At 37.4% G+C, this 26370-nt stretch overlaps 1 protein-coding gene across 1 annotated transcript; it reads right to left on the bottom strand.

Moving 5' to 3' along the window:
• Positions 1–771: 771 nt before the first annotated feature.
• Positions 772–21554, bottom strand: plekhm1 (pleckstrin homology domain containing, family M (with RUN domain) member 1). The gene is made up of 12 exons (XM_082151486.1): positions 21359–21554; positions 19866–19954; positions 16538–16782; positions 14345–14977; positions 12844–13354; positions 12347–12515; positions 9743–10654; positions 8434–8579; positions 6953–7146; positions 6784–6847; positions 4812–4969; positions 772–2711 (listed from the first exon to the last, which is right to left on the bottom strand). Exons 2-12 carry the CDS (start codon positions 19917–19919, stop codon positions 2603–2605), a joined length of 3195 nt encoding a protein of 1064 aa, XP_082007612.1. The 5' UTR covers positions 19920–19954; positions 21359–21554; the 3' UTR covers positions 772–2602.
• Between the last annotated feature and the right edge of the window lie 4816 nt (positions 21555–26370).

Here is a 26370-nt window from a genome sequence, read left to right as displayed (position 1 = left end):
AACTCTGTTAGAGAGCTACTACATGACAATTTATCTGCTCAATAAAATACTCACCTGTGTAATAAAAAAAAAAGCCTTCTCCGCGGTGCTTTTATTAAAAAAATCCATCACCCATCTCCGAAAAGCCTCAGTTATTAGTCAATGTTAGTTGCTATTATAGTCAGTGTTGATACCCGTTTTATTACGAACTCTATCGCCTTCTCTTTTTGCCAGTAGACTCTCCTCTGTTGATTTCCCAGCAGTTTGAGATTTAGCATGCTCCATGTCAACCTTTCTAGCCCTTTGTGACAACTAACCAATGCCACTACCACACCATACAAGGCTCAATGGAGCCAGAGCAACTTTTCTCTATTTATGGATATGAGGAGACACACACGGGTGAGTGACGTATGTACACAATCTCCCGCGAAAACCATCCCGCACGGTGTAAAATATAAACACCAATAGGCTTACCAAAGTGAATCAAGGTAAGACAAAACACTTTGGAAAAAGTACTGATCGTGTATTGACTTTGAATTTGAAAAAACATGTAATCGAAATCCATGCAGATGTAAAAAGAAGAAGTGTAATAAAATAAACACTAAAATATGCATTTTGGATGCTTTCTTTCCTCTAGTTCAGTGGTTCCCAAACCTGTCCTAGAGTTCTCCCAACACTGGTTTGGACAGGACAGGTTTGGGAACCACTGCTCTAGTCTGAAAAAAGACATGTCATGGAAGCAAAATCGTTCAGAATTGACCAGTGCATAAACAAGTTTTTCTCTGTAGGATCTAAAGTAAAAAATAATTTATTCAAGCTGTGATCCAGGTTTAGTTAAGTTGCACTCAATTTAAGATTCTAACATGCTTACAAACAGATTTTTAGATGGAGTTTGTTTGGTATAGACTGGTGTATACAGATGATGGATGGAAAGAAATAAACACAGGCAGAAAAAGAGTGCCAGGAGGTAAGAAAACAAGAAGAACCAGTCAGAGACAAATGCAGCGTAATGTGATTTGAGGAGAATGACAAGGTAGACAAAAATATGTATCCATCTTTCTTTAGCTGATGATTCTAGGGAATGTTGTTTCTTTAAGTTACATTGGCACGAACATACACCTGTAGACAGTATGAGATCAGAGAGCAGCTTAAACACACAGGAGCACAGACAACATTTCCAGGAGTTATGTGTACTGTAAATATTGTTGGCTTTCATAAACACTTCAGTTAAAAGCGTCTGCTAAACGACTAAATGCACATTATTATGAGGATAAAAACATTTACTCTGAAAGAATTAATAATAATAAAAGAAAAGGAGTTAACATCAAATCTAAACAAAACAAAAGCTTCAGTATTCATGACTGTAAAAAGAGTATCTGCCTGCCAATTTATGTTGAGAGACTTTTGCTTAGGTGACACTGCCCCGAGTGGAAAAAACAGAAGATAAGAAAGACAGAACGTCATCTGGGAGTTTTTCTTTTAACAGGTGATGTAATGAACTTGTCATAAAAATACCAGGAAAAACAGCATTGTTAAAATAAAAGTACAAAACAAAAAGAACTCAAAAAGAAAATGTAATCTCTCTCATTCAGTTTCCATTATAAAACAAGTGCTTATGAAGCAGCGGTCAACCTTCATAGGCAAATCAATTATTAAGAATGGACATTCATTAAAGCAAGAATCAAATATATAAAAAGAGTTGATCCTTTTTATCATCCACAGAGGCTTTCTGATTTTGTGGCACACATTAATAATTCACATTGGCTTATAATAGTTACATTTTTGGAACAATCCATTTTAGTGATAATGAATGCTACAACGAAAGTTGAAAATAAAGGCACAGTATAGTACAAAAATGACCCGTTAAAGGAGGTTGTAAGTGTTAGTACGTTTCATAATTACATTAATCACCTTCTTTAATAGGTGCGTACAATTCCTGCATATACAAGAATATACTTATTAATGCACACAATGTTTTGTAAACTCGTAATGCTTCATATAAAACTTGGCATGTGACATTCAGATGTAAAACAATAGTAAAAAAAAAAAACAAGAAAATATAAAAACAAGAGCTTTAAGATCCTTGGCAATTAATTGTCTTAAGTTTCATAAATATGATTTTATTGGCTGGACTAAATCAATAATGACTACGCAAAAAAAAAAGGGAGAGAGAGAGGGAGAACTAAGACTTATGATTCCAAACACAAACCTGCAGAATAACAAGTGAAGGCCAGAGAAATAGATTAACCATTGAATATTGGTGTGTTTATAAAGTTAAAAAGCAAAAATCATAGCTTTAATAACAGTTCTTCCACCATTGTTTGTTTGGCATTGTTGACATCTCAGGAATTAACATACATGGGTGTTCTAATGTGAGTAAATATGTACATATGTGTGTGTAAATAAGTGCACTTAAGGCGAGTTTCTGATGAGTCCAATAAACTCTTAGTGTGAAATACAGATCAAGCGCTTCCAGTTGGTCAGCTAACTGAGAAAAATAAGATAACTTTACAATAACATGGTACTAACCCTGGATTTTGAGCTCTGTAGATACGACAGCAACAGAGAACTTGGCACATGACCGTTTTCTTAGAAACCTTCATGTTTTTAACAAACAGCTAAATCAGTCCTCCAAGTCCCTCTCCAAATACTTTTGTATTCGAACGCAGCGTGGACAGACCGGACACTTGGTCTTACAGGAGGAATGAAACACCGTCTTGCAGACACTACACCTGAGAGACAGAAAACACACAGTCACACCATCATCCTCGTGATGAAAAGTGTCGGCACAGCAATCTAAAAAAAATGGTGTAAAAGTGAAAGTACACACATCTACTTGAACTTTTGCACCATTTTTTCGAGACTGCTGTGCCGACACTTTTGCTCCCTGCTGGAGTCATGTGAATGTTAAAGTGGTGGGAAGAATTCAGTCACAGGCAGAACAAGTGTGTGAATGATGTAAAAGTGAAAGTAGATGTGTGGTGTTTTATATTCAGTGTTGCCAGGGCTGTGCTTTTCCTTTTCTAGCACATCTGGGCTATTTTGAAAATTACCGATCCCCTAAACAGACCTTTGCAAAAAGAAAAAATATACAGACTTTTGCGTGCTGATGAGAAACTTTTCATGTGCGCAGGGCTTTTTTTTTTTTTTCTGTGTGCCCACGCATTACAATTTCCGTTTTAACTATACTGTCTATAAGATATTTCCTTTGAGAGTCACTGCCATTTACTATGAAGAAAACGAGAGTATGGATGCGCATGATTTAATAAAGATCTATTTGCTCTAAATTTGGCTTTCCATAGGGCAGTATTGTATACCTCTAATATTACAGCCTTGTGTAAATATTATAAACAGTAAAAAGCGCTTAAAATGTGGCTTTCGTCAGGGCAGTGCGTCATATTTCAAGGCCTTATGTCCTTTTTAAAGAATTTAACTCAGTGGCGGCTGAGAAATGTTGCAAAATGGGCTCATTGTGCATTGTCATATGCAAAGTTTAATTATACAAACTTGGATTATTTTCGCCAGTATATTTATATTGTCACTAATGAAAATTATTTGAACAGTAAAATGTAGTCAAATTTTGTATTTCAAAAGATCAAACCCCCCTTTATTAAACCACTTCACCCTGTTCTGAACACACTCATTTATGGGAGTGAGAGACACATTCTACAACCAAATTAATAGAGCCCGACCGATATTATCGGCCGATATGAGCTAATTGCATTTAAATCGGCATCGGCCGTTGAGAAACAGAGTCTCATGCTTCACTCATGTTATGAGTGTTGCATAGTTTGCCCACCAGAGGGAGGTCTGCAACTCCCCAGTTGACAACAGCGCCAGAAATCCACTAACGTTACAGAAGAAAGCTATCAGCCAAGCCAGTGGCAGAGCATTACACCCGGCATGGAGATGTACTGTTTTGACGGTGAGTCTGTCGTTCGTCATGTGAAATGATTGTAGATTTAGTTCATACACTGTATATAAAAACGGTGTGGTAGTTCTAGCTAACGGTCCTATTCTGGAAAATGGTTTATACAGCCCACATACATAGAACAGGCAAGATATTTTGCTATTGAATGTTGTGTAAGTGCAGTTTATAGGAAATGGGTCTAATATCCAGTTTATTTTCAAAATCAAAATATCGGCTTATAAATCGGCTCTTTTCGAGTTAATATCGGCATCGGCCCCCAAAAATCCATATCGGTCGGGCTCTACAAATTAACTCCTGAAATATTAAGGTAGTGACAACCGCATTTACAAAAAGTCTACACAGTGTGTACGGATCCGAACTGACCAACTAGTTGTTAATGACGTATAAAAACGCACATTATAGATTTGTCTCTCCTCTGAACGTGTGTGATGCAAGAAATCACAGGAAAAGAGGTAGCCTACAAGCCTTGACTCATTCGTGTTGCTAGATCTTGCTAGAAATACAAAGCAAACAAGAATAAACCGAAATAAATCCAAATGCTTTAAGCTGAAAATAAGACTACAATATCGCGACCTGCAACTGCCCACTTTAATAACTACTTGATCGCTCTATGAGTGAAGCTTAAACAACAAGCCCCAAAACGCTTATAAGTGGACATGGCAACACTACAAGAATACTGCAATCGTCACAGTTTCGGTTAGATGTCCCTCCTGAAACTTTATTGTATGTATGTGGCCATAAACTAGTCTAGCTAAAATCATCTAAATAAAATCTGATTGGATGTAGAAAAGAATTAGGCTAGTTTTCATTTTTGTTGAGTAAGTAGGGATGGACATTTTTCTGGGACCTGGCAACTCCATTTATATATATTTTAGGTATAATGTGTGTTATATGACAATACCTGGAGGTGCTGTCAAACTGAAAAGGGAAGATGATGCTGTCAGAGTTGCAGATCTGACATATAAAGCCCCTCTGGGTGCAAAGGTCACAGTTGTGCACGTGCTTCGCCCCAAAGTCAATCAGAGACTGCAGGTAAGATTCATAGTGTCCGTCTGCTATCTGTGTGCAAGAAAACACAAGTCTGATCATGTAAAGTAAGGAGTGTGATATTGACAAAAAAAAAAATTAAATGATATATGAAACTAAAACTTGAATCAGATTTAATCATTCAAATGATTCATCAAACGGCTGATTCATTCAGTCATTAAGACATTCATTAAACTGATTTGTTAAAAACACAGATTCATTCAGTAATGAAGCGCCGCTATGTGTTGCTCGGACACGAACAACAGATCTTTTCAGAGGTTTCATATGGAAATTATTGTTGACAAAACACACAGCAAATACAGAAAATGACTATTTGGTCTCAAAATAGAATTGAAAATGTTAGCATATTGTTTATTGAACTGTTCTATAAAATCAATATGACTTTCGCAATCATGCTGATATTCAGGAGAAACAGCTCTCACGATTTCGTGAAGTGGCTGAACTGTGTAATTTCATATCAATATAAGACAGGAAACTCATTTGTTTTTTCCAGACCTCAATAACAGCTATATTTCCATCGAAAGTTGCGAATTTAACTTATGCAAAATTTGAATATCGCACAAAACTAAGGCCCCGTTTCCATTTCATGTGTTTAAGAAAACAAAATTATCACTTAAACTGAGAAAATGGCACAAGTTTCTGCAATCGGGAAAGCCACTGTGGCATCATAAATGACTTGCGCCTCAAAGCGCGCAGACGAAACGCAATTAATGCTGTCATGTTATCTTGCGTTCGTATGCATGGTGTTTGGGAACACAATTGTGCGAGACAGTTCTGGGAGGTAAATATAGTCAACCATTTTGATGACAGACTTTGGCTCAGACATTTTAGAATGACCAAACCAACATTTGAGACGCTGTGATGCGATTGGTCCGCTAGTTAGTCCAGTTATCCAATCACATCCTCTGTTAACGCAAAGTCACGTGAGTGGGGGATGTATTTGGTAAATGTGTTTCCATCGTAGTTTATGCGCATGTCTTATCGTAGAAAAACATTATCCACCTCAATTGAGCAAATATGTTTTTTATGCAAATGTTTTCATTTACACGCATCTTGATGAAGCCGGGTCAACATGCGTATACATTTCCAGCATGTTTTTATAATTCGCCTAGCTAATGTCAGTTTGCACATCATTTAAATAGGTAATTATGATATTATCATAGATCATACCTATCACACACCCCAAGTTCAAATTATAAACAACAAGAAAAAGATTCCATGAAATATGCGGTAAAAAAACTGGCATCTGAAACTTACCGTGAAAAATAAGGTTTAAACATTTTAGGTTTTACTGATTTAGCTTAAATTTACAGTAAAAAATGCATTTCATTAACTGATATGTTAATATACCAACCTATGCTAATATCTGTTTTGTACCTTTGTAATACACTGACAACAACCAAAAACAGGTGGTGGTGAGAAAGTCACATGATGAATCAAAGTTAATCACAAGCAGCTTTTCCACAAGCTGAGAAGGTAAATACTAATATATAAAAGCTGTGTCATTCACACAAACACTAAACACCATTATGGTAACACACATGACACTAAAGTAATGCAAGAAACATTAATTTAACAACATTAGATCCCTAATGAACATAACTGATAAGAAAAAACTAAGTACTCAATTAAAATTTTTCACTTAATTGTAAATTATAGGCTACAACTTGTTCTTTTTTACTTCCAAAAACGGCAAATTTAATGATATTTTAAATGTAAGGTTAGATCTATTACAGTTATTCACTGTATATGGTAAGGAAACAATGTTTTACCAATTAACACGTTTTTTTTTTTTAACAGTCTTTTACTTTTTACAGAATAAATACCTGCTGCAAGTCCAATACACTGTATACATCACTGTTATCCAATAAATAAGTCCTCTGCTGGAGTCTGGAGATAAAAAAAAAACTTGTTACGGATCTGTTGCAAACATCTATTAAAGTTTTAATGATGTGCAAATGATAAACATGCATCTGAGAGCACACACAAACACACCTCGGCTGGACTTGTTTGCTGATCCCGCTGCGGCAGATCAGGATGTAGTCTCCGAGGAAACGAAGTTTCTGCCTCAGGGTTTGCACTTTAGCCACGGTGTCAGTGTGATCAAACAGGTCAGGGTTCAAAACATCGAGGTTCAGAAGCGGCTCGTGCTCTATTTGAGTCAGCAACTTAAAGGCTTGTCTTGAAACCTGAACATATAGACATGCACAGTCACACACAGCTGAAGGACATAGAGACTGTAACAAATAAGCACAAGAGAGAGAAGTCGGCTTCTCCTGATCTCATGAAATCTGATATGTTATATGTTATTGCAAGCTGAATAATAATAATGTCTTTGAATCAAATCACAATTATTTGTGTATACTGTACATGCCACCGTTAAAAAGTTTGGGTTCAGTACAATTTAAAATAACTGTTTACTATTTAAATAAATTGCATTTTTTTTTTTTATCCTGTGATGCAAAGCTGAATTTTCCGCATCATTACTCCAGTCTTCAGTGTCATGTAATGATATTCAGTGTCATATGATGATATTTATATAATAATTATTATTATCAATGTTGAAAATTGTTTTTTTCTGCTTAACATTTTTGTGGAATCAGTGATACGTATTTTTCAGGATTCTTTTATGAATAGAAAGTTCAAAAACAGCATTTATTTGAAATTTTGTAACATTATAAATGTCTTTACTGTCACTTTTGTTCAATTTAATGCATCATTGATGAATAAAAGTAATAATTAAAAAATCTTACTGACCCCAAACTTATGACCAGGTGTGTATAAATCAGCATATCATAGTGACACTTTACATAACTATATTAGTTAACATGAACTATCAGGGAAAATACTTCTAAAGCCTTTATTAATCTTAATCGCTGATATTAATTTCAGCATTTACTAATACATTATTTAAAAATCATTTAATGGACCTGAGCTGAATAAACAATGAACAGTATTTTTATTAATTAATGTTGACAAAGACCAAGCAATACTGTAACAAATGTATTACTCATTGTTAGTTAATACATTAACTAATGTTAATGTATTGTAAAGTTTTACCCATTTCATGTGAATTTTATCAAATGAAAGCCTTAAAGCTTAAAAAAAAGAAGGAAAAATACTTGCTTGATTGGATTGATTATTAATTTAATAGCTGTAAAAATATGGCAATAAAAACTTGAACTACAGGAAGAACTACAATGAAGAAAAATGGGAAGTGAATGTTAAAGGTATAGTGGAGGATCTTTCCGAATTTTAGGTAAGACCCGCCCTCTCCACTTTTTGAATAAGTTTGATTGATTCACCAGAATGATTGACAATTAGGAGGACCAATAGTATAGGTGATCCACCCGGAAGTAAAAAATCCTCCGCTATACCTTTAATAAAAACTTTTTTTTTTAAAAGCAAAAAAAATTCATAAAGAAAGAATAAAAAAATAAATAATAAATAATTGAAATGAAGTAGTTCATGCTCGCCTCGCGTGTTGTCAGGTCCCAGTTGTGCACCATGCGGGAGGGGATGATGGTTGTGTCTCCTTGGTGACAGGAATCACAGTAGTACTGGCCTGAGAACTCACAGAGTCTGGCTCTCCCGAAAGACACGCCGATCTGCCGAGGGCAACCTGGGTACACGTTTACAAGAGCTTTTACTTCGTGCCAGAGAGCACAGGCACAGTGAAAAACACTTCAAGATCGACATAAGGGACTCATTTCCTCAGTCTCACAAAGGAAAGAAACACGTGGCGATGAAAAGTAAAGACTTGACAAATCCATTTTTAAGTGCATGTGCACAGCTCTAATGTAATATCTGCACTCTTGTTGGTTTCATACATTTCTGTCAAATGTATAGAAAAATGTCAGGAGGTGTAACCAAGTAAAAATAGTATTTTCTCCCATACATTTTTACTTTTTAAACAATGATTACAGGAATATTTTTAAATCATGAATATCATGTTGTCTATCACTATGAATACTACATTTGAAATGTAAAAACCTGAAGTAACCTTGCCATATCATAAAAGATTTAAATATCTGATATATACACTAAGGGTCAGATTTAAAAAAAATACTAATAATTATAATATTTTTAGTCAGCAAGGAAACTTTAAATTGATCAAAAGTAACAGTTAAGACATTTATAAAGTCACCAATGATTTTTATTTCAAATAAATGCTGTTCTTTTAAACTTTCTATTCATCAAATAATCCAGTTTTTTATTTTTTTTTATCCTGTTTCAACATTAATAATAATAAGAAATGTTTCTTGAACAGCAAATCCTCATATTAGAATGACTTCGGAAGGATCATGTGACTAAAGACTGGAGTAATGATGCTGAAAATTCAGCTTTGCATCACAGGAATAAATTACATTTAAAAAAAATATTACAACATTTTATCAAATAAATGCAGCCTTGGAAAGCATAAGACTTCTTTCAAAAAATCTTACCGACCCCATGATCTAAAAATTACAGTTACTAGAGTTTACATGGGTCGTCTTTGTGGTATCATTTCCTGTTTAATGGTTTTCTTGTCACATGACAACATAGTGGCTTCCTGCATGTTACATCAACTCTTTCTATTTTCTTCAAATTTGAATGCTAAATATAACTACTTTGATGCTTTTATTTTCAGGAAATAATAGTAATATAATAAACAAAATAATTATACCTTTATTATATTTAATAAAGCCAAACAGTTAAAGTCATTGTCTGTATGAATTTCATGTGATTATAATTCTAAATAATTTACAGGTAAAAAAGAAAAGTCATCATGCCATCCTCTCATACCTGCACATTTGTAATTTTGCGCGTCCAGTCCTCTTTCCTTGGGGACCTCAGACAAGTGAGACAGCAACTCCCCGTCTCCCTTCAGTCTGTGTTGAACCAGTTTGTGGACGCCGCCGGGCGACGAGACGCCCTGAAGCGCTCCATCATCCTCCGTCTCTAGATACGAGTCGAGTGCTCCTCTGATCAGACTCCTCCATCCTCGGGCTTCCTCGCCGCTCTCTGCCCTCAGCGTCATTGTGTCCCGCGCAGTCAGAACCTTAAAAAACGCAGGACTACCTAGAGAAACATCTGGAACCACATCCCTGATGTTACTGATGGGGTGTGAGAAAAGGGGTGTCTTGGAGTCATCTTGGACCAGGAAACCTTTGAGGGTCTCCAGGGAGAGTGAGAGCACAAGAGACTGCCAACCCTTCTCCTCCAAGTTCTGATAGACCACCGCTTCCTTTATGGCATCTAGTTCTGGGTCCTTATGACGGGTCCAATCTAACTGAGGGGGATCTGGAAGTTCTGAGATGGTGTGTTCGGGGCTCGAGGGTGCTGGCGAGGGGATCTCCTGATCACGGGACGTTTGCAGCACCTCCCACTGTTCGTCTCTCATCATGGGACGGAGTTTGCTGATGGCCTCCATGATGCGATCGACCCAGTCCTCAGCCTCCCCATGAGACGGTGCCCGAAGGTAGATTCTTTTGCTCAGGAAGGACAGCCGAAAACGGCCCTCGGAGCCGGAAGACAGGCGGACGTCTTCGCAGCGCAGCAGGGACAGGTTTTCATAGCAGATGCGCTCCTCTGCATTGATGTACAGCCGTAACTCAAACGGAGAGAGCTCGCAGTAGTAATCCCACCACATGCCCACCGCACTGCGGCGCTCCAGCTGACCCAGCTTCAGCAAACCCCTGAACGGGTTAGGAAGACCTGAGAGAGACACACAGATGATCTTATACACACATTTCTGCTTTTTATTGAACATCTGTCTTTTTCAGCGTATTGCTGTTTTCAAGGTTGAGTGTAAAAGCACTATATATATATATATATATATATATTAAAAAAAAAAGATAAATAGATTCTGGTATGAAAGATAATATTTGAAAAAGCTATAATAAGGGGCTATAATATAATAGCTATAAACTTTAACATGTATTTTGTTGCCTTCCTTTTTTTAAACAAGGGACAAGTCAAAATGAGGTCTCAAATAGTCAATAGACATTAGGTAGGTTGTATTGAACCCAGAACATTCTCTTAATAAAAGAGAAGGCATGAAAAGGCAGTGCAAAGAGTAAATATGACAGATATGTGAGGATATTTTAGACAGAGATTTTATAAACATTTGCAGTCTACATGCTTCTAACTTGAAATATGGCAGATGATTTGCATTCAATGCAACCCAGAGTATACGTATTACTAGTGCAACCTTCAGGATCGCCTGCAGCTTTCCTCGTACATTTCCCTGGTTTAAACCCCAATCATACCTGGAGTCAGACCTCAAACCTAAAGTTAAGTGCATGAACCAACACTTAAAGCATTTCAACTACTGGAAACTTTTTTATACCAACAAAAATTTTATCTAGCACTAATCTAGAACCCAAGCAAAGGAAAGTGTAAATTTACTACCAGTCAAAAGTTTTGGATCGGTAAGATTTTTTATGTTTTTAAAAGAAGTCTCTTCTGCTCACCAAGGCTGCATTTATTTGATTAAAAATATTTTTAAAAAAAACAGTAATATTGTGTCATTTTATTACAGCTGTTTTCTATGTGAGTATAGTAAAGTGTAATTTATTCCTGTGATCAAAGCTGAATATTCAGCATCATTACTCCAGTCTTCAGTGTCACATGATCCTTCAGAAATCATTCTAATATGATGATTTGATGCTCAAGAAACATTTCTCATTATTATCATAACAAAAACAGTTATTTACATTTTTATTTCAGGATTCTTTGATGAACAGAAAGTTCAAAAGAACAGCGTTTATCTGAAATTGAAAGCTTTTGTAACATTAAACACTACCGTTAAAACAGTTTTTTTACAGTTACAGTAAAGACATTTATAATGTTACAAAAGATTCTGTTTCAAATAAATGCTGTTCTTTTTAACTTTATACTCATCAAAGAATCCTGAAAAAATTGCACACAACTGTTTTCAACATTGCTAACAATAATGAATGTTTTTTGAGCATCAAATCCGCATATTAGAATGATTTCTGAAGGATCATGTGACACTGAAGACTGGAGTAATGATGCTGAAAATTCTGTTGTACTTTGATCACAGAACTACATTACATTTAAAAATATGTTAAAATAGAAAACAGTTATTTTAAATTGTAAACTTTTTTTTTTAATCAAATAAATGCAGCCTTGGTGAGCAGAAGAGACTTCTTTTAAAAACATTAAAAATCTTACCGATCCAAAACTTTTGACTGGTAGTGTATGTCTGCAAGTTTTTTACGGTCATTATTCTGCAAGAAGGAATAGTTAAAGTATCATTTAAGCACAGATAACACATCAGAGGCAACAAAAATAGACAGATGAAATAGCACTTTTGTGCAACTCCAGGCTTCCAAAAGTCTTCCAGCAGTTACTAATCAAGAATTTGGCATAAGCAAACCTTACCGTTCTGTCTCCGGTGCACTACGCTTGGTGGGGGCTGGAGGGTGTCCGGTTCAGAGGTGGGCGTCACCTCCCCGTTCAATTGCGTGATGTCAATGACGGCATATGCTTCAGAACTGCCCGTTTCTTCTGGCTTGTAAAAGTCATCCTCTGATATCCAAGATGTGGATTTCTGAGAGACAAACAGATTTTAAGAGATCATTTGACATCTTCTATTAGCATCCATCCTCAGGGTCAAATAGGGCTAGATAATGACATGAATATTAATTTCATGAATCAATTCTGATTCTCAAGCTTTTGATTTGATTCCGATTCGATTAGATTCAATATCTTTTAGATATACATCAGATAACAGTACAAATCAATTGTTCTTAAGGAAAACAATCTCTCAATTAATGCTGTAATTATACAGGATCCCTGTCAGTAGGTACATTAACATTAACATTAACATAATATTAAAGGATGTTATAGAGAGAATATGATTCTTTGAACACACTCACACAAGAGGAATACAGAGAGTCTGAGGATATTTTCCTGCTGACGGTACTTGCGGAACGTCTGTATGCAGCATTTCGGGATTGTTCTACTGCATTAGGGGCAACAGAGGTCTCTGGAAGAACAGTGACAGGGTCTTTACTGAGGTCAGAGGTCTTCTTAACAGTAGAAACTGAAGGGGACTCAACAGATGAGTCTCTGTTCTGTCTCTTCTGCTCCCTTTCTTGAGTCTCAGTGACTGCATGTTTGACTTTTAGTCTTGTGCTTTTAACTAGAATCTCGGATTCTTCCGTTGTTCCTTCTTTTGTCTCCAGTAACGCTTCAGCTGATATCTTTTCTGAGCTTGCTTTAGATCCCTCTGTGATGTGTGCTTCCGACAGAGTTGTGTCCGTGTCCATGTGCGTTTTCACATCGACAGCATGTTTGGCAGAGTCACTCTGGAGCTGAATATCTGGAGCTGGCACGAACGCATCGAAGTCTTCCTTCTTCAAATCCTGACTAGAGGAGTTGTTCTCTCTACAAAAAAAACAAGTATGTTAAATAAGTACTTCACAACACAACAACTTCTTTCAAATAATTTTTCTGGCATTTCCTTTAGGAAACTTTATCCTAACAAGAACCTTTGCAACAACTTTCAAAACATGGAGGCAAGTTTTCTGAGCTCAGTGTCAGTGAAATGCTGCATGAAGTGACAAAATCCCAGTCAATCAGTACAAATGTGATTCTTAATATACAGCTGAGGAAAGGATTTTGGATGGTTATGAAAATAAAAACCAAGCAACTGACAAAATGTCTTATAGCAAGACGCTGTTGATGGTTGCAGGTGGTTTGCTGGCCAACTAGTTGACCAACACCTAACAAGTCAATTAGAGAAGGTGACCATTTAGTTTTTAAAAGGAATGTAGCCTATTTAAAGCACCTAGGCAGGTTTTGGTATATTGCTAAATATGATCCTGAATCATTGTCATTATATGGCCAAATAGTTGATTGATTATTCAGACCAGTTATAATTATTAAGTTACCCAACTTGTTGATTTTGAAAATATGTAGTTCTGTACAACTCTGATTAAAGTCATCATGGAATCGACAATTCTTGTTTGCAGTATTGATTATAAATGATTTATTACATTTAAATTCATGTGCCTCGTAATCTTGAATCAAAATAACTTCCCCTCCCTCTTACAGCAACATCTCTTCTCTTCTCTGATGATGTGTTTACTGGCATGAGGGCGGAATAACCTGTCACTCACATGAGATCCACCAATAGCAAACCATAACAATCCAACCATCCAATCAATTCCTCACAGACAAAATCACGTCCCACCCATTTTTTTCTAATTCAAGAAGCCGTTTCACTCGGATGCACATCAAAACATGGAAAAAAAAGACAATCGCAACTTCCATTTCATGCCGACTTTAAAGCAAGGTGATTTATCACTTGACACTTTATCACGCTTGGTTGAGACATGTCGCAAGATTTAACAGAATAGACTAACTTTTACTCACTCTATGACGGTGTTCTGTTGTGCTTTGTGGCTGATTTCCACGTCACAACTCCAGCGTTCCCTTTCAAGACTCCTGGGCTCCTGACCCTGAAGAAGACTATCAGAGCTCAGGCTGGAGGACAGCTGTGACGATCCTGACGTATTCAGACTGAGGTTTGATGAGGTAAGCGGAGTGTTCGTTTCACAACCCTCGTTTTGCTCTTTCCTCGACTCCCTCTGAATCGCTTCCTGAGCCCAATCTGAGCTTCCGGACCCTGCAGATGACTGTGAGACTGTATCCCAAGACTCCTTGCGCTTGGGGCCCAGAAGGTGCTCGTCGGCAGGCGTGAGGGGGCAAAGGCCTGCGAGGACCAGTGGTGTGTTGGTCCACTCATTCAGCACAGCTGATTTATAGGAGAGCTGGAAGGTCATCGAGGCCAAACCCTGCAGCAGGGTGAGAAGAACCTCGCGATCCTCCGGGTCCAGCAGAAGAGCCCCGGGCTGGTAGTAGGAGCCCAATTTGGACCCCTCGCGAAGCAGTGAGGTCAGGTAACACTCCAGAAGCCCGTCATTTAGAGCCAGGCGAACCCATGCTCTGCAGCGACCAATGTCTGAGTTTATGAAGCTTAGACGTTCCAGTTCTTGAACTACATCCCTATAGAATCAAAAGAGTTGCATGTGATCACTCAAAGGGTTAGTTCATCCAAAATTGAAAAGTCACGGTAAACGGAAGCTCAAACGTGCTTGCTTGAGGCTCGAGAACTAAAAATGTTTGTTTCTTGATCTTCCGTTTACCATGTTTGACGTGCATTGATCAATGTTTATAAATGAATAAAAGCCTAAATTAAATCTGTTATCATTTAAAGCGATTGTGTCTCTTCAGAAGATCTGGATTAAACCGCTAGGTTCATATGGATTACTCTAACGTCTTTATGAACTTTTTAAAGCATTAAAGTTTTGAAATGGATAGACAGAACTCTCTGAGGATTTATCCTGATCTTCTTTTGTGTTCAAAGTTTGGAATGACATAAAGGTGAGTACTTGATGAAATTTTCATATACTGTAATGCAATTCTTTTTCTCACAACACTGTGTCAATACTTATTTATTTGTGTGCATTCTTATATTTATTTTTCCAGTTTAGAGAAGATCATCTAAATAAGTGAAAAAAACATTGACAAATACTGGCATTTCTCTATTCTGTCACTTCTACAAGGCAAATTGAAATGAACCACACAAGAATTTGTATAAATAAAATTATGCATTGTGATGTGCATCATATTGTGACGTACTGTGATTTCCATACTAGACATTTTGTCAGTACTGTCTTTATCGACTTCCTCCTCCTTCACTCAAGACTCAATACAAAGACTGAAAACTTTCCTACTGAGTTAACTACGAAAGAAACCCTCAAGCATGAGTCAAAGTGCCTCAGAGTACCGAGTGAGTGAGTGTCACTTGACTATTGCCCATAGGCTCTGGAGCCAATTACTAAACCACATGATTCAACTAATCCTACAGGCTTGTCACAATCCTCACAGTCTCTCCCTGACATGCCTATTTCTGTTTCCAAACGGGTGACAGGTTGCTCACTTGGAAAGACTTGGTTAAAATTATTTTGAAGCATGAACCAACATCAATCGACTTGGTCAGTAAAAAAACCAAATGCGTAGGAATGATTTTGAAAAGAGTGGTGTATACTTTAATCCAAGAAGGCTCATTAATAACATTTAGTTCCTTCTAGCATCCAAAATTCAAAAGAGACATGCTATCCCTTGAGGCCATGGGAGCCAATGAGCCTTCAGATAAAAAAAGAGAAAAGGTTTTATGTGGCCTTCGCTAACTGATTTGCTGAAAGGAGGAAATTGGTTGGTGGGTGCACTACCATTTAAAAGTTTGGGGTCATAAGATCTCTTATGCAGGTCCAGTTATGACATTTTGAATTAAACATTACAAGGTCAAAACATGCTATAAAAAAGATCTGTTGGGTATTTTGAGCTAAAACTTCACATACACACTCTAGGGACACCAGAGACTTGTTTTACATCTTGTGAAAGGGGCATTATAGGAACCCTTTAAAAAATAAATAAACGAATGCACAAATAAATTGTTCACAATAAGACCTAAAACATGCATTTTGAAAATAGATAGGGTGAATTTTTATTTCCTGCCGACTTTATTGAAATAAATTTCAATTAACCTATGATATGACCCACCTGTGTGTGACGGTCTTCAACAGGCTCCAGAAGACAGGTTGAGGAAGCGCTCCTCGTGATCCTCCTTTGCGCAAGTTACCTCCATCAGATCTGATGAACTTGCTCTTGATTCCATGGATGAAAACCGCCTCCAGAGCACAACACAGCAGGTTCGCCTCCAGGTCCTCGCTGGTGACCGCCGTGTCCGTGGTGATGTAACGCTTCTGCAGGGCTTTTAGTGTCCGTGCGATCTTTTCCTTGATCCACTGAGAACAACAGAAAGGTTCATATCGCTCTGTTTAATATTCAGCAAATTTGACTCCACTGACATGAACTGAAACTTGAATTGAGCTGAACAATGACACTACTGTCTTCTGCAGAGCTGCATATAGCTGAATTGAACTAGTTTCATAATTGATGAACTTTACATAGTTATTGAACAGAGATCAATCAACACTGAACTGAATTGAGTTGATACTATTGTCACTTTTTAGTTGCATCACTGATTCTGTTATTTTTCTGTTTATTATTTTGAAGCTGTTTTGAAACAATCTGTATTATATAAGTAAGTGATAATCCACGGCTAGATGTGCATTAAACGATTTTAATGCACGGCGTAGAGGCAAAGAACTACATGACGCAAAGTGGAGTGCATTTATTTGAAAGTGTAAAAGTGACGTGAAGGAAATATGATAACCCATATTCTGAATTTGTCCTCTGCATTTAACCCACCCATAACCCAAGTTAGTGCACACACATTAGGAGCAGTGAGTAGTAAACACACACACACACACTGCAAACCGTGGACACACACACCCACAGCCATTTTGATGTGGCGCCCGGGGAGCAATTGGGGGTTAGGTGCCTTGCTCAATGGCCCTAATGGCTCAATGGTCATTTCCTGCCAGTATTTAGAATCGAACCCTCAACCTTCGTGTTACCAGTCTGACTCTCTAACTATTATGCAACGACTACCCCAAATGGTTCAATGCACAGCTAGCTGTGTACTATCCCACTTATACCATGGTCATTTGCCAGCACTGCAAACTTAAAGCTAATATTTGACCGGAAGGGTAAAAATGTTGGTTATTTTCGTCAGTTACGGCTCGTTAGATCAAGCATTCTGTCCTATTTAAATCAGACACAGAGATAAAGTAGTGCCGTAAGATTACATTTATTTGAACTAATTAACTAATAGCATTTATTTGAACTAATGAACGAACAGCATTTATTTGAATTAATTATCGAGCGAGAGAGAAATGAGAGACGCCTGTGTGAATTACCTGCGTCTGTGCAGCGTCTCTCTCTATTAACAACGAAGCTGTGAGTTGAAATACTTCAAATCCAGCGATGTTAGCCCCTCATTACTGAGAAATATAATGAAGCGATTCAATAGCGAAGCTATTTTATTAATAGCAGCATTGATACGTTTCTGTGCTCCTGAATGTTTCTGTGTGTGAGCAGCATGATCTCCGACTCCGAGTGACGAATGAGTGTGTGTGCTTCAATTAAAACAGCGCATTAATATAGAACGATAATTAAACTGACTTGAAACAACCTGTGCATCAAACGATGTTAATGCACACCTTCCAGCCAATCAGAATCGAGTATTCAGAAAGACCTTGGTATAAAGCACTATATAAATAAAGGTGACTTGACTCTGTAATGCATCTGTTTAGACATCTTTTTACAGACATCTGTTTAGACATCCTTTCATCTTTTCTTTGACAAGATGTCAAAACAAAGAAACCATGGAGGAAAATACCAGGAAACGCATGAAAGCAATAGTCTTTTTTTTAGTGATCCAGCAAAAACGTCAAAGTCAATAAAGTTTAAGGGTATAATTTGCATTGATTGTAATGCATGGTTGGTTTGAGATCAGGTCACTGGAATGATCGTGACACTTAGGTCAGCAGATTGAATCAAGAAAAGCTCTTGCAACAACAAAACAACTTTACACAATGCTTTGCAAGCATTAGGCTGCCTCTTGAGGATCTAAGAGAAGAAGGCAGAACGGAGAAGTCATTGTGTTTTACCATGTGAATGTGAGCAATACCTACAGACAGACTGTCACCTGATGTCAGCTGACTGATTACAAATGCTGTCAATCAAAGCTGTGGAAATTCAACATGGCAACTTTAAATAAGTCAAATAGCATGAACACCTCAGTAGTCAAGTTTCTGGGAAGAATGAAGCCAAGATGACTAGAAAACACTGAGTTTGTGTCAATCATGATAACGAAAGAGGAAACGTGCACAGATTAGATCTTGTTGCATGTGTATAAACCGTAGTATAAACAACAGCAAAAACATCCTTTCTATTTTTAATCTGATCATCTAAACTACCTCTTGAAGAAGATATGTTAGGTCTGAATGAATCACTTTCTATGTATGTCAATATTAAGATACAAAGACCATTATCATATTCTGTGGTGTTCATGTTAAAAGCTTGCAAAATATTTTTGATCCTTTATAAGACCTTTTTAAGTGTAACATTATTTTATTAGTTTTGAAAGATAACATTTTTATATGACGATTAGTCCAAGAATGTATGTATATTGTATATTTTGTATGTTTGTATATTTTATTGTTAAGTACAGTATGTATATATATTTTTTGTAAATGTTTTGTTGTTTGTTTCATTATCGTAACGGTTTATTAAAAATAAATAGTCCGAATTAAAGAGCTAACGAAACACAGCTGCCTGAGTGAATGTATCAGATAGCACAAAATATTAATCTGATTGAATCTGTGCATTAAGTTTTGTGTAAATGTAGCGTTTGAATCTGAACAGTTTTGTACACATTTTCCTCATCTTGCTTTAGTTATTCCTGTATGTGAAATCTTTTGAATATAAAGAGCTACAGAACTGCAGCTAATAGCAAAAGTCTTAAGCAAATAAAGAGGAAATGGCCAGAAAGAAAGCATTATCTCTTGAGCAGACACTTCTCTCACAAGTTCAATACTTGTCTAGTTTCCATTCTGTGTGAGCGGTCTGACATCTACAAGACAACACGCAAACTGTGGCTTCCTATAAACTCCTTTTAACAAACCGTATTAAAACAGAACGAGAAACTATGTCATGATAGTGCCACAGTGTTTACTTTACATGCAAATCAACCGATGCATGGCTTACTGATAGTTTTCTCTGCATTTAAGCCGTGTTTTAACATTCATCAAACAACACACATCATCTTTGATTTAACGCAGGTTTACAAGAACAAATCCTGATTCCCGCAAATTAAATTTCCTCCAAGAACCTGCTCAACAAAAAGTCAAAACATTCATATCAATGACTTTGTAATGTCCACAATCCAACTAATCTTCAAAAAGATGAGGAAGTTGCAAACCTGTTTGACATCTTTGGCCTCTGGGCCGCTCTCAGGTGTTTGGGTGGCCAGCATGGCTCCTCTGGCTTCGATCAGTCGTGCTTTACACACTGCAAAATAGACAAATGACTATAGAGGAGATCGGGAGTGTTGTAACATTTTGTAACACTGCAGTACAGTCATTTTGTAACACTTCAGCACAGTCATTATGTGTTAGCCTCAAACTTAAGTAGTTTCAAAATCTACAACTTATCAGTGTAAATCTGAACATCTGAATCAGAGTAAACTAATAGTAAAAAGGGTGCTGTTGTTGCAACCTACCACACGGGATATAACACAAATAATGGACACTGTTTCTAGGTAACATTTTCATTCAAAACACAAATAACACCAGAAGCAAATATAGAAACACATAAAACAACTCAAACAGTCAGTTTGAGTATATGTTGGTCACTCTTTCATTTTGTGCCATCTTTTGTTCTACGCTGGAAAGTGTTACAGCCCTCCGTGTTTCTCAGACATGATATTTTTTTAAACATGTACATGAAATACTTTTGTGCCTGTTTTTTAAAAATCAAATTATACATGATAATCTGCTTATTTAAATGACACTAATTCTGTTCTCTCAGCTCATACATAATAGTGTTTCATCTGTAGATATTTTCTAGGTTGTTAGACTGATGGTGTTACACTTCCCTACATGTTCATATAATAAAGGAGATTATTGTGGTAGCTAATAAAAACACAATGAGGAGAAGAGAGGCATAATTACTGGCAGTCTTTGTTTAGGCAGCGAATAGTGGAACTGATACACACAAGCCTACAAGTTTCCTCTTCGGATAGATTCTTTCACACGTCAATGAAGTAACGATACATGAATATGTTAACATGTTCATTTTACATCAAATTAAGAGCATCCTGAGTCCAGTAAATGCTTGTATGTACATTCGCACTTCAACCAGATTTCAAAGATAACAGAAGTAATAATTATGAAATTACATTTAAAAATGTACTTAAGTCCTACCTAAGTGGGTCAAAAAAGTATTTTTTTAAATATGAATTTAAGTTATAATACATTTAAGTGTCCAAACACATTACATTCACTTTGCATTTAAGCAAATTACGAATATTAACTACATTATTTCAGTAATACGTAGCTTAATGTTTTTTCAAAGTATCTTAAAGTGTACTTCTTTTTGATGTCATTTGCACTAGAGACTCAAGACAACACAAAATTCATGACAGTTCACTCACTGAATAGGAAAGAATAACACGACAACACACCCAGAATCATTGTTTACATGGTCAAAACCGTAGCATTTCATCTCGAACAAGTATTTTATTTCATCTCCGTTGGGAATGAACTTAATCATGAGTTCAGAAGCATCCAAACACACGGACATGATAGTCAGACTTTCTTATTGCTCACGAATCTGTCATTACACAACAGACAGTAATGCTATCGGTATTGTTATTCCAAATACATTTACAGCGCAATAAACTCGTCCACTCACCATGTTTGTTCTGCGTTTTTCTGTCGCGGTGGCGATTCAACAATGCACGGTCATGGCTGATGTGTTATCTTTCCTCTTACCGAATCGACATGAGCACGAGTCGTGTGATATCTGTCACTCTCGTTCGCTGATCCAGGAAAACAGAAGAGGACAGGCGATGTGATCAGATCAGCTGACGCGAAAGGCAGGATGGGAAATTAACGCAAGGTTCATCGTGTTCCTGTTGACGAATGGAGCGATTGCGCAACTCGTGCGCAGCATTGAGTGCGTTGAAGACTCCAGCGAGATGATGACCTGTGTCAATACAACAGCATGCTTTTATAAACACACGGCGAAAGTCAATTATTATTTTCTTAATGCTGGATTTATGGCTGATGAAAATGAATGAAATATTTCAACCAACAATCAGCATAGTTGAATAAAACAGAAAAGTAATGTAAAGTAGAGAAAACAATAAGATTTACAAGAAATAGCCTAATTTTGTATAAAAGTGACAATTAAAATGATTCATTAATGAAAAATAAAGCATAAGAAAAATATGGTTGTTCTACAACCCTTTTGTGATGTGTAGGACATTTCACACATGAGTTTCAAAACAACTAAATTAATATTCCAAATAACATAAAATATTTCTATACGCACTAACTGACGTATAAAAATTAAGCCTTAGTTAAAAGCTGACTATTTTATATGCCTGTCTTAATTATTTAAGGTCAGAGTTTATTTGCTATTATGCTATTTTCCATGTACGTTTATGTATTTAGCTTATAGGGTGAATGCAGGTAAAGTGGGTCATTTAACCCTCATGCTGCATTAGGACATTTTTGGTCATTTTCAGTTTAATTTCTTTGACCATTTTGGCTGTTTTAATGCAAATGGTATGTAATTTGGCAAAATTGTGACTTTTTGGATAAATGTAAAAATTGTTATCCCATGTTGCATAATATGTATAACACACACTGTGTAGATCAAATAGGAACATATAGCACCATAATGACCAAAAATGGCCCATTGAAACCAATTAAAACATCGTTTAATGATTAATACGGATCATGACTTATGTTGAAACATCCTTTCATTTTGAAGCAAAAGCATTATATTTGCATTATATAGTGTATTCCACCAGATGACATCACTACATTGGTATTCCCTATGGGGGGAAATGCAGGTTATTTTCCTGGTTTCCACTAGGGGCACTATTGACTTTGTTATGAAGCATTTTAATGGCTCAATGATCTAAAATGATGTTTCTGAGTATGTGTGGATGTCTGAGAGCAATGTGAGTCTGCGTTGACAAAAGTGTGTGTGTGTGTGTGTGTGTGTGTGTGTGTGTGTGTGTGTGTGTGTGTGTGTGTGTGTGTGTGTGTGTGTAGGGCCTAGTTTAGGCGAGTGACAAAAATCATAATATCCATCCATCCATCCATCCATCCATCCATCTTCTTCCGTCGCGGGGGCAACAGTCTAAGCAGGGATGCCCAGACTTCCCTCTCCCTAGACACTTCCTCCAGCTCTTCCGGGGGGACACCGAGGCGTTTCCAGGCCAGCCGGGAGACATAGTCCCTCCAGCGTGTCCTAGGTCTTCCCTGGGGTCTCCTCCTCCCTCTCGCGCCGGACGGTTTGCCAGAATCTCTTCGAGGCCGACCGGTAGTCCTTCTCCATGGCCTCACCGAACTCCTCCCCAGCCCGATTTTTTGCCTCCACAACCACCCGGGCTGCAGTCCGCTTGGCCTGTCGGTACCCGTCAGCTGCCTCAGGAGTCCCACAAGCCAGCCAGGCCCGATAGGACTCCTTCTTCAGCTTTACGGCATCCCTTACTTCTGGTGTCCACCACCGGGTTCGGGGATTGCCGCCTCGACAGGCACCAGAGACCTTACGGCCACAGCTCCGAGTGGCCGCGTTGACAATGAAGGTGGAGAACATGGTCCACTCGGACTCAATATCTCCAGACTCCCTCGGGATCCGGTCGAAGCTCTGCTGGAGGTGGAAGTTGAAGATCTCTCTGACAGGGGATTCGGCCAAACGTTCCCAACAGACCCTCACAGTACGTTTGGGTCTGCCGAGTCTGTCCAGCTTCCTCCCCCGCCATCGGATCCAACTCACCACCAGGTGGTGATCAGTTGACAGCTCTGCGCCTCTCTTCATCCGAGTGTCCAAGACATACGACCGGAGGTCAGATGAAACGACCACAAAGTCGATCATCGACCTCCGACCTGGTGCTTGAACATGGTGTTCGTTATGGACAAGCTGTAACTAGCACAGAAGTCCAATAACAGAACACCACTAGGGTTCAAATCAGGGGGGCCGTTCCTCCCAATCACGCCCCTCCAGGTGTCACTGTCGCTGCCCACGTGGGCGTTGAAGTCCCCCAGTAGAACGACGGAGTCCACAGTCGGAGCACTTTCCAGCACCCCTCCCAGAGACTCCAAGAAGGCCGGGTACTCTACACTGCCGTTTGGCCAATAGGCGCCATAAACATAAAATATTTCTATACGCACTAACTGATGTATAAAAATAAAGCCTTAAAAGCTGGCTATTTTATATGCCTGTCTTCATTTATTTAAGGTCAGAGTTTATTTGCTATTATGCTATTTTCCATACGTCTATGTATTTAGCTTATAGGGTGAATGCAGGTAAAGTGGGTCGTTTAAGCTCGATTGTTCTGTGCTGATCATTAGACACTACTTCTTTAAATGATATAGTTTTGGCTGATGTAATATGACACTGGTGGTCGTGGCCACACATCAAAAAACTCCCTCAATATGAAAGAAAACCCTTAGACATAAGATTTTAACTTAAAGGTGCATTGCGCAAGTCTCTGAGTTTTTGCAGAACTATGCCCCCTCTGGCGGCAAGCGAAACTGCAGCCAGAAGTGTGCACGCTCACGGACAAAAGTTTTCTTTTTTTTATCTTACGTGGAGTTTGCGTTGGTGTTTGAAATGAACTACAAGCCGGTCTCTTAGAATCCATCTTCTACGGAGAATGGCGGCGAATACACAAACCTGCCAGACAGCCAGGTGAGCGTGCCGTGAACGCGCATGACGTCACGCCCAGTCTAAAATTCCGGCCCGAATCCCTCTTATTTATTTTACTTTACAGGATTATAGAGACAATCTCAGTGATCAGAGAAGGGCTCATTCAGCCCATCAGGCAATTGTTTAAGCATGTATGGGTTAGAAAACGGGTATTTTTAACATGAAAAGTTGCTTAATGCACCTTTAAGGTTGCTAACTAAATTTTAACAAATATTATTGTTTATTACAGTTAACAAGGAATAAAATGCAAAGACTAAAAGGCTTAAAGTTTTCTTGTGTTTAAATATTGCTGGCCCACTTTGGCTGAATGTGTTAGATAAAGTGGGATTCATGTAAAGCGGGTGACCTTTAACCTTCAGTAATTATTCTCAAATAGACATTCACTGGTTATTTTATAGTTGACATGTATCTTTTTTTTTTATGTAAACAAGGAAATTCAAGTCAGAGATGGAAGAAAGGAAAGAAAGAACAGAAGGCATTAAATTCAATCTGAGGGAAGAAAGGACGAGAGGAGCAACATTTAGATGCAGAGTATATATATCATTTTCACAAACATTCCAATATTCAGATTTCATTCATTTTAATGTCAACACAACATGTTCTATTCGTGGTTTTAAATTTTACACATGCATTGTAAACTGAATTTTACTCATAGCCTAAGCTATATGTTTTTGGGTTTGTTTAATGTTGTTGAATAGCCTTGATGATGTGTGCTAAAAAATCGTGTTTTTAATACAGGATCATTTTTGATAAATCAGGGATGGCTCATTTACCAGACCATCTGGCTAACATTGTCATGATCTCAAAATGTTTATACCTTGCAAATAACACTTTATATGAACTGTATTCAAATTGAAATAGCTGGACTTTAAAGTTAACAAAAATAAGAAAAGAAAAGAAAAGAAAAGAAAAGAAAAGAAAAGAAACATATAGGCATCTAAATCACATATTTAACAAAAAGTGTTCAATTTTACATTTTACCTGCATTCACCTTTATTTTAGGGTTTTGGAATCTATTTAAACCAGATTTTTTAAAATTGAAATCTTCTTCTTCTTATCATCATCATTATCTGTTTTTCTTCATCATTTCATCATCATCTGTCGTGTGTTTTCAACTCAAGGCCTTACGTCATCAGAATTACCTGGCAGCATTTGCCAAACTGACAATAGGCAATTTCTCCTTATAATTGATTTATAAGGAGAATTATTAGAATTATTCCCACGGAATTAGTATTTTCACTGACTAATATTCTTGTAATAGCTAATTGTAATGTAATAATTCTTGTGCATTCAATGATGAACTGAAATATGAAATAGGTAGCCTATATGTCGCCACGACTCATGACGTCACTGGCTTTCGATTTCACTTTCTAAGGTATTCAGCTTTGGAATTTCTTTCTATAGTAAAAGTCAAGGTTCACACCATAGGTTCACACGCAAACGCAAAGAAACATGACAATTCTTCTTCTGCAAACCAACAAACAACAAACAAACAGACAGACATACATTACTAAAATAAATTAATAAACAAAACACACGTAAACATTTGTTTAATTAATATATAGGCTATATTTACGGTTTCCAACATTGATTTATGCTTTATTAATCAGTAGACCTATCGTGTAATTTATTTATTTATTTAGAAGTCGTGTTCGTTATATCTACAAGGCAACACGAGTCCATTCACTCTCTCTCTTTTAATTGTTATTGTTGGCTAGGGCTATACTATACATTACCAATAGGTCTTCTGTGGTGTTTATACTGTATTTATTCAAGTGTAATGTATTTGCGCTTGTTATTTGTGAACACAATGAGAGATCACTGTAGGAATTCTGATGAAACGCCAAACTTCCCCCACTCACTCTCGAGCTTGCGCACTGTGGTTTACCTATCGCTCAGGTGTGTGGCCGCTGACATCTGAAAAGTGAATCTCATATTCGATTCATGGGATAGGGACATAGCATATATAAGAGGACAGC

This window comes from Leuciscus leuciscus (genome assembly GCF_965113295.1).
Source record: "Leuciscus leuciscus genome assembly, chromosome: 21".
Lineage (NCBI taxonomy): Eukaryota > Metazoa > Chordata > Actinopteri > Cypriniformes > Leuciscidae > Leuciscus > Leuciscus leuciscus.
Note: the sequence above shows the minus strand (reverse complement) of the source record. Positions and strands in the feature narration are given on the sequence as shown.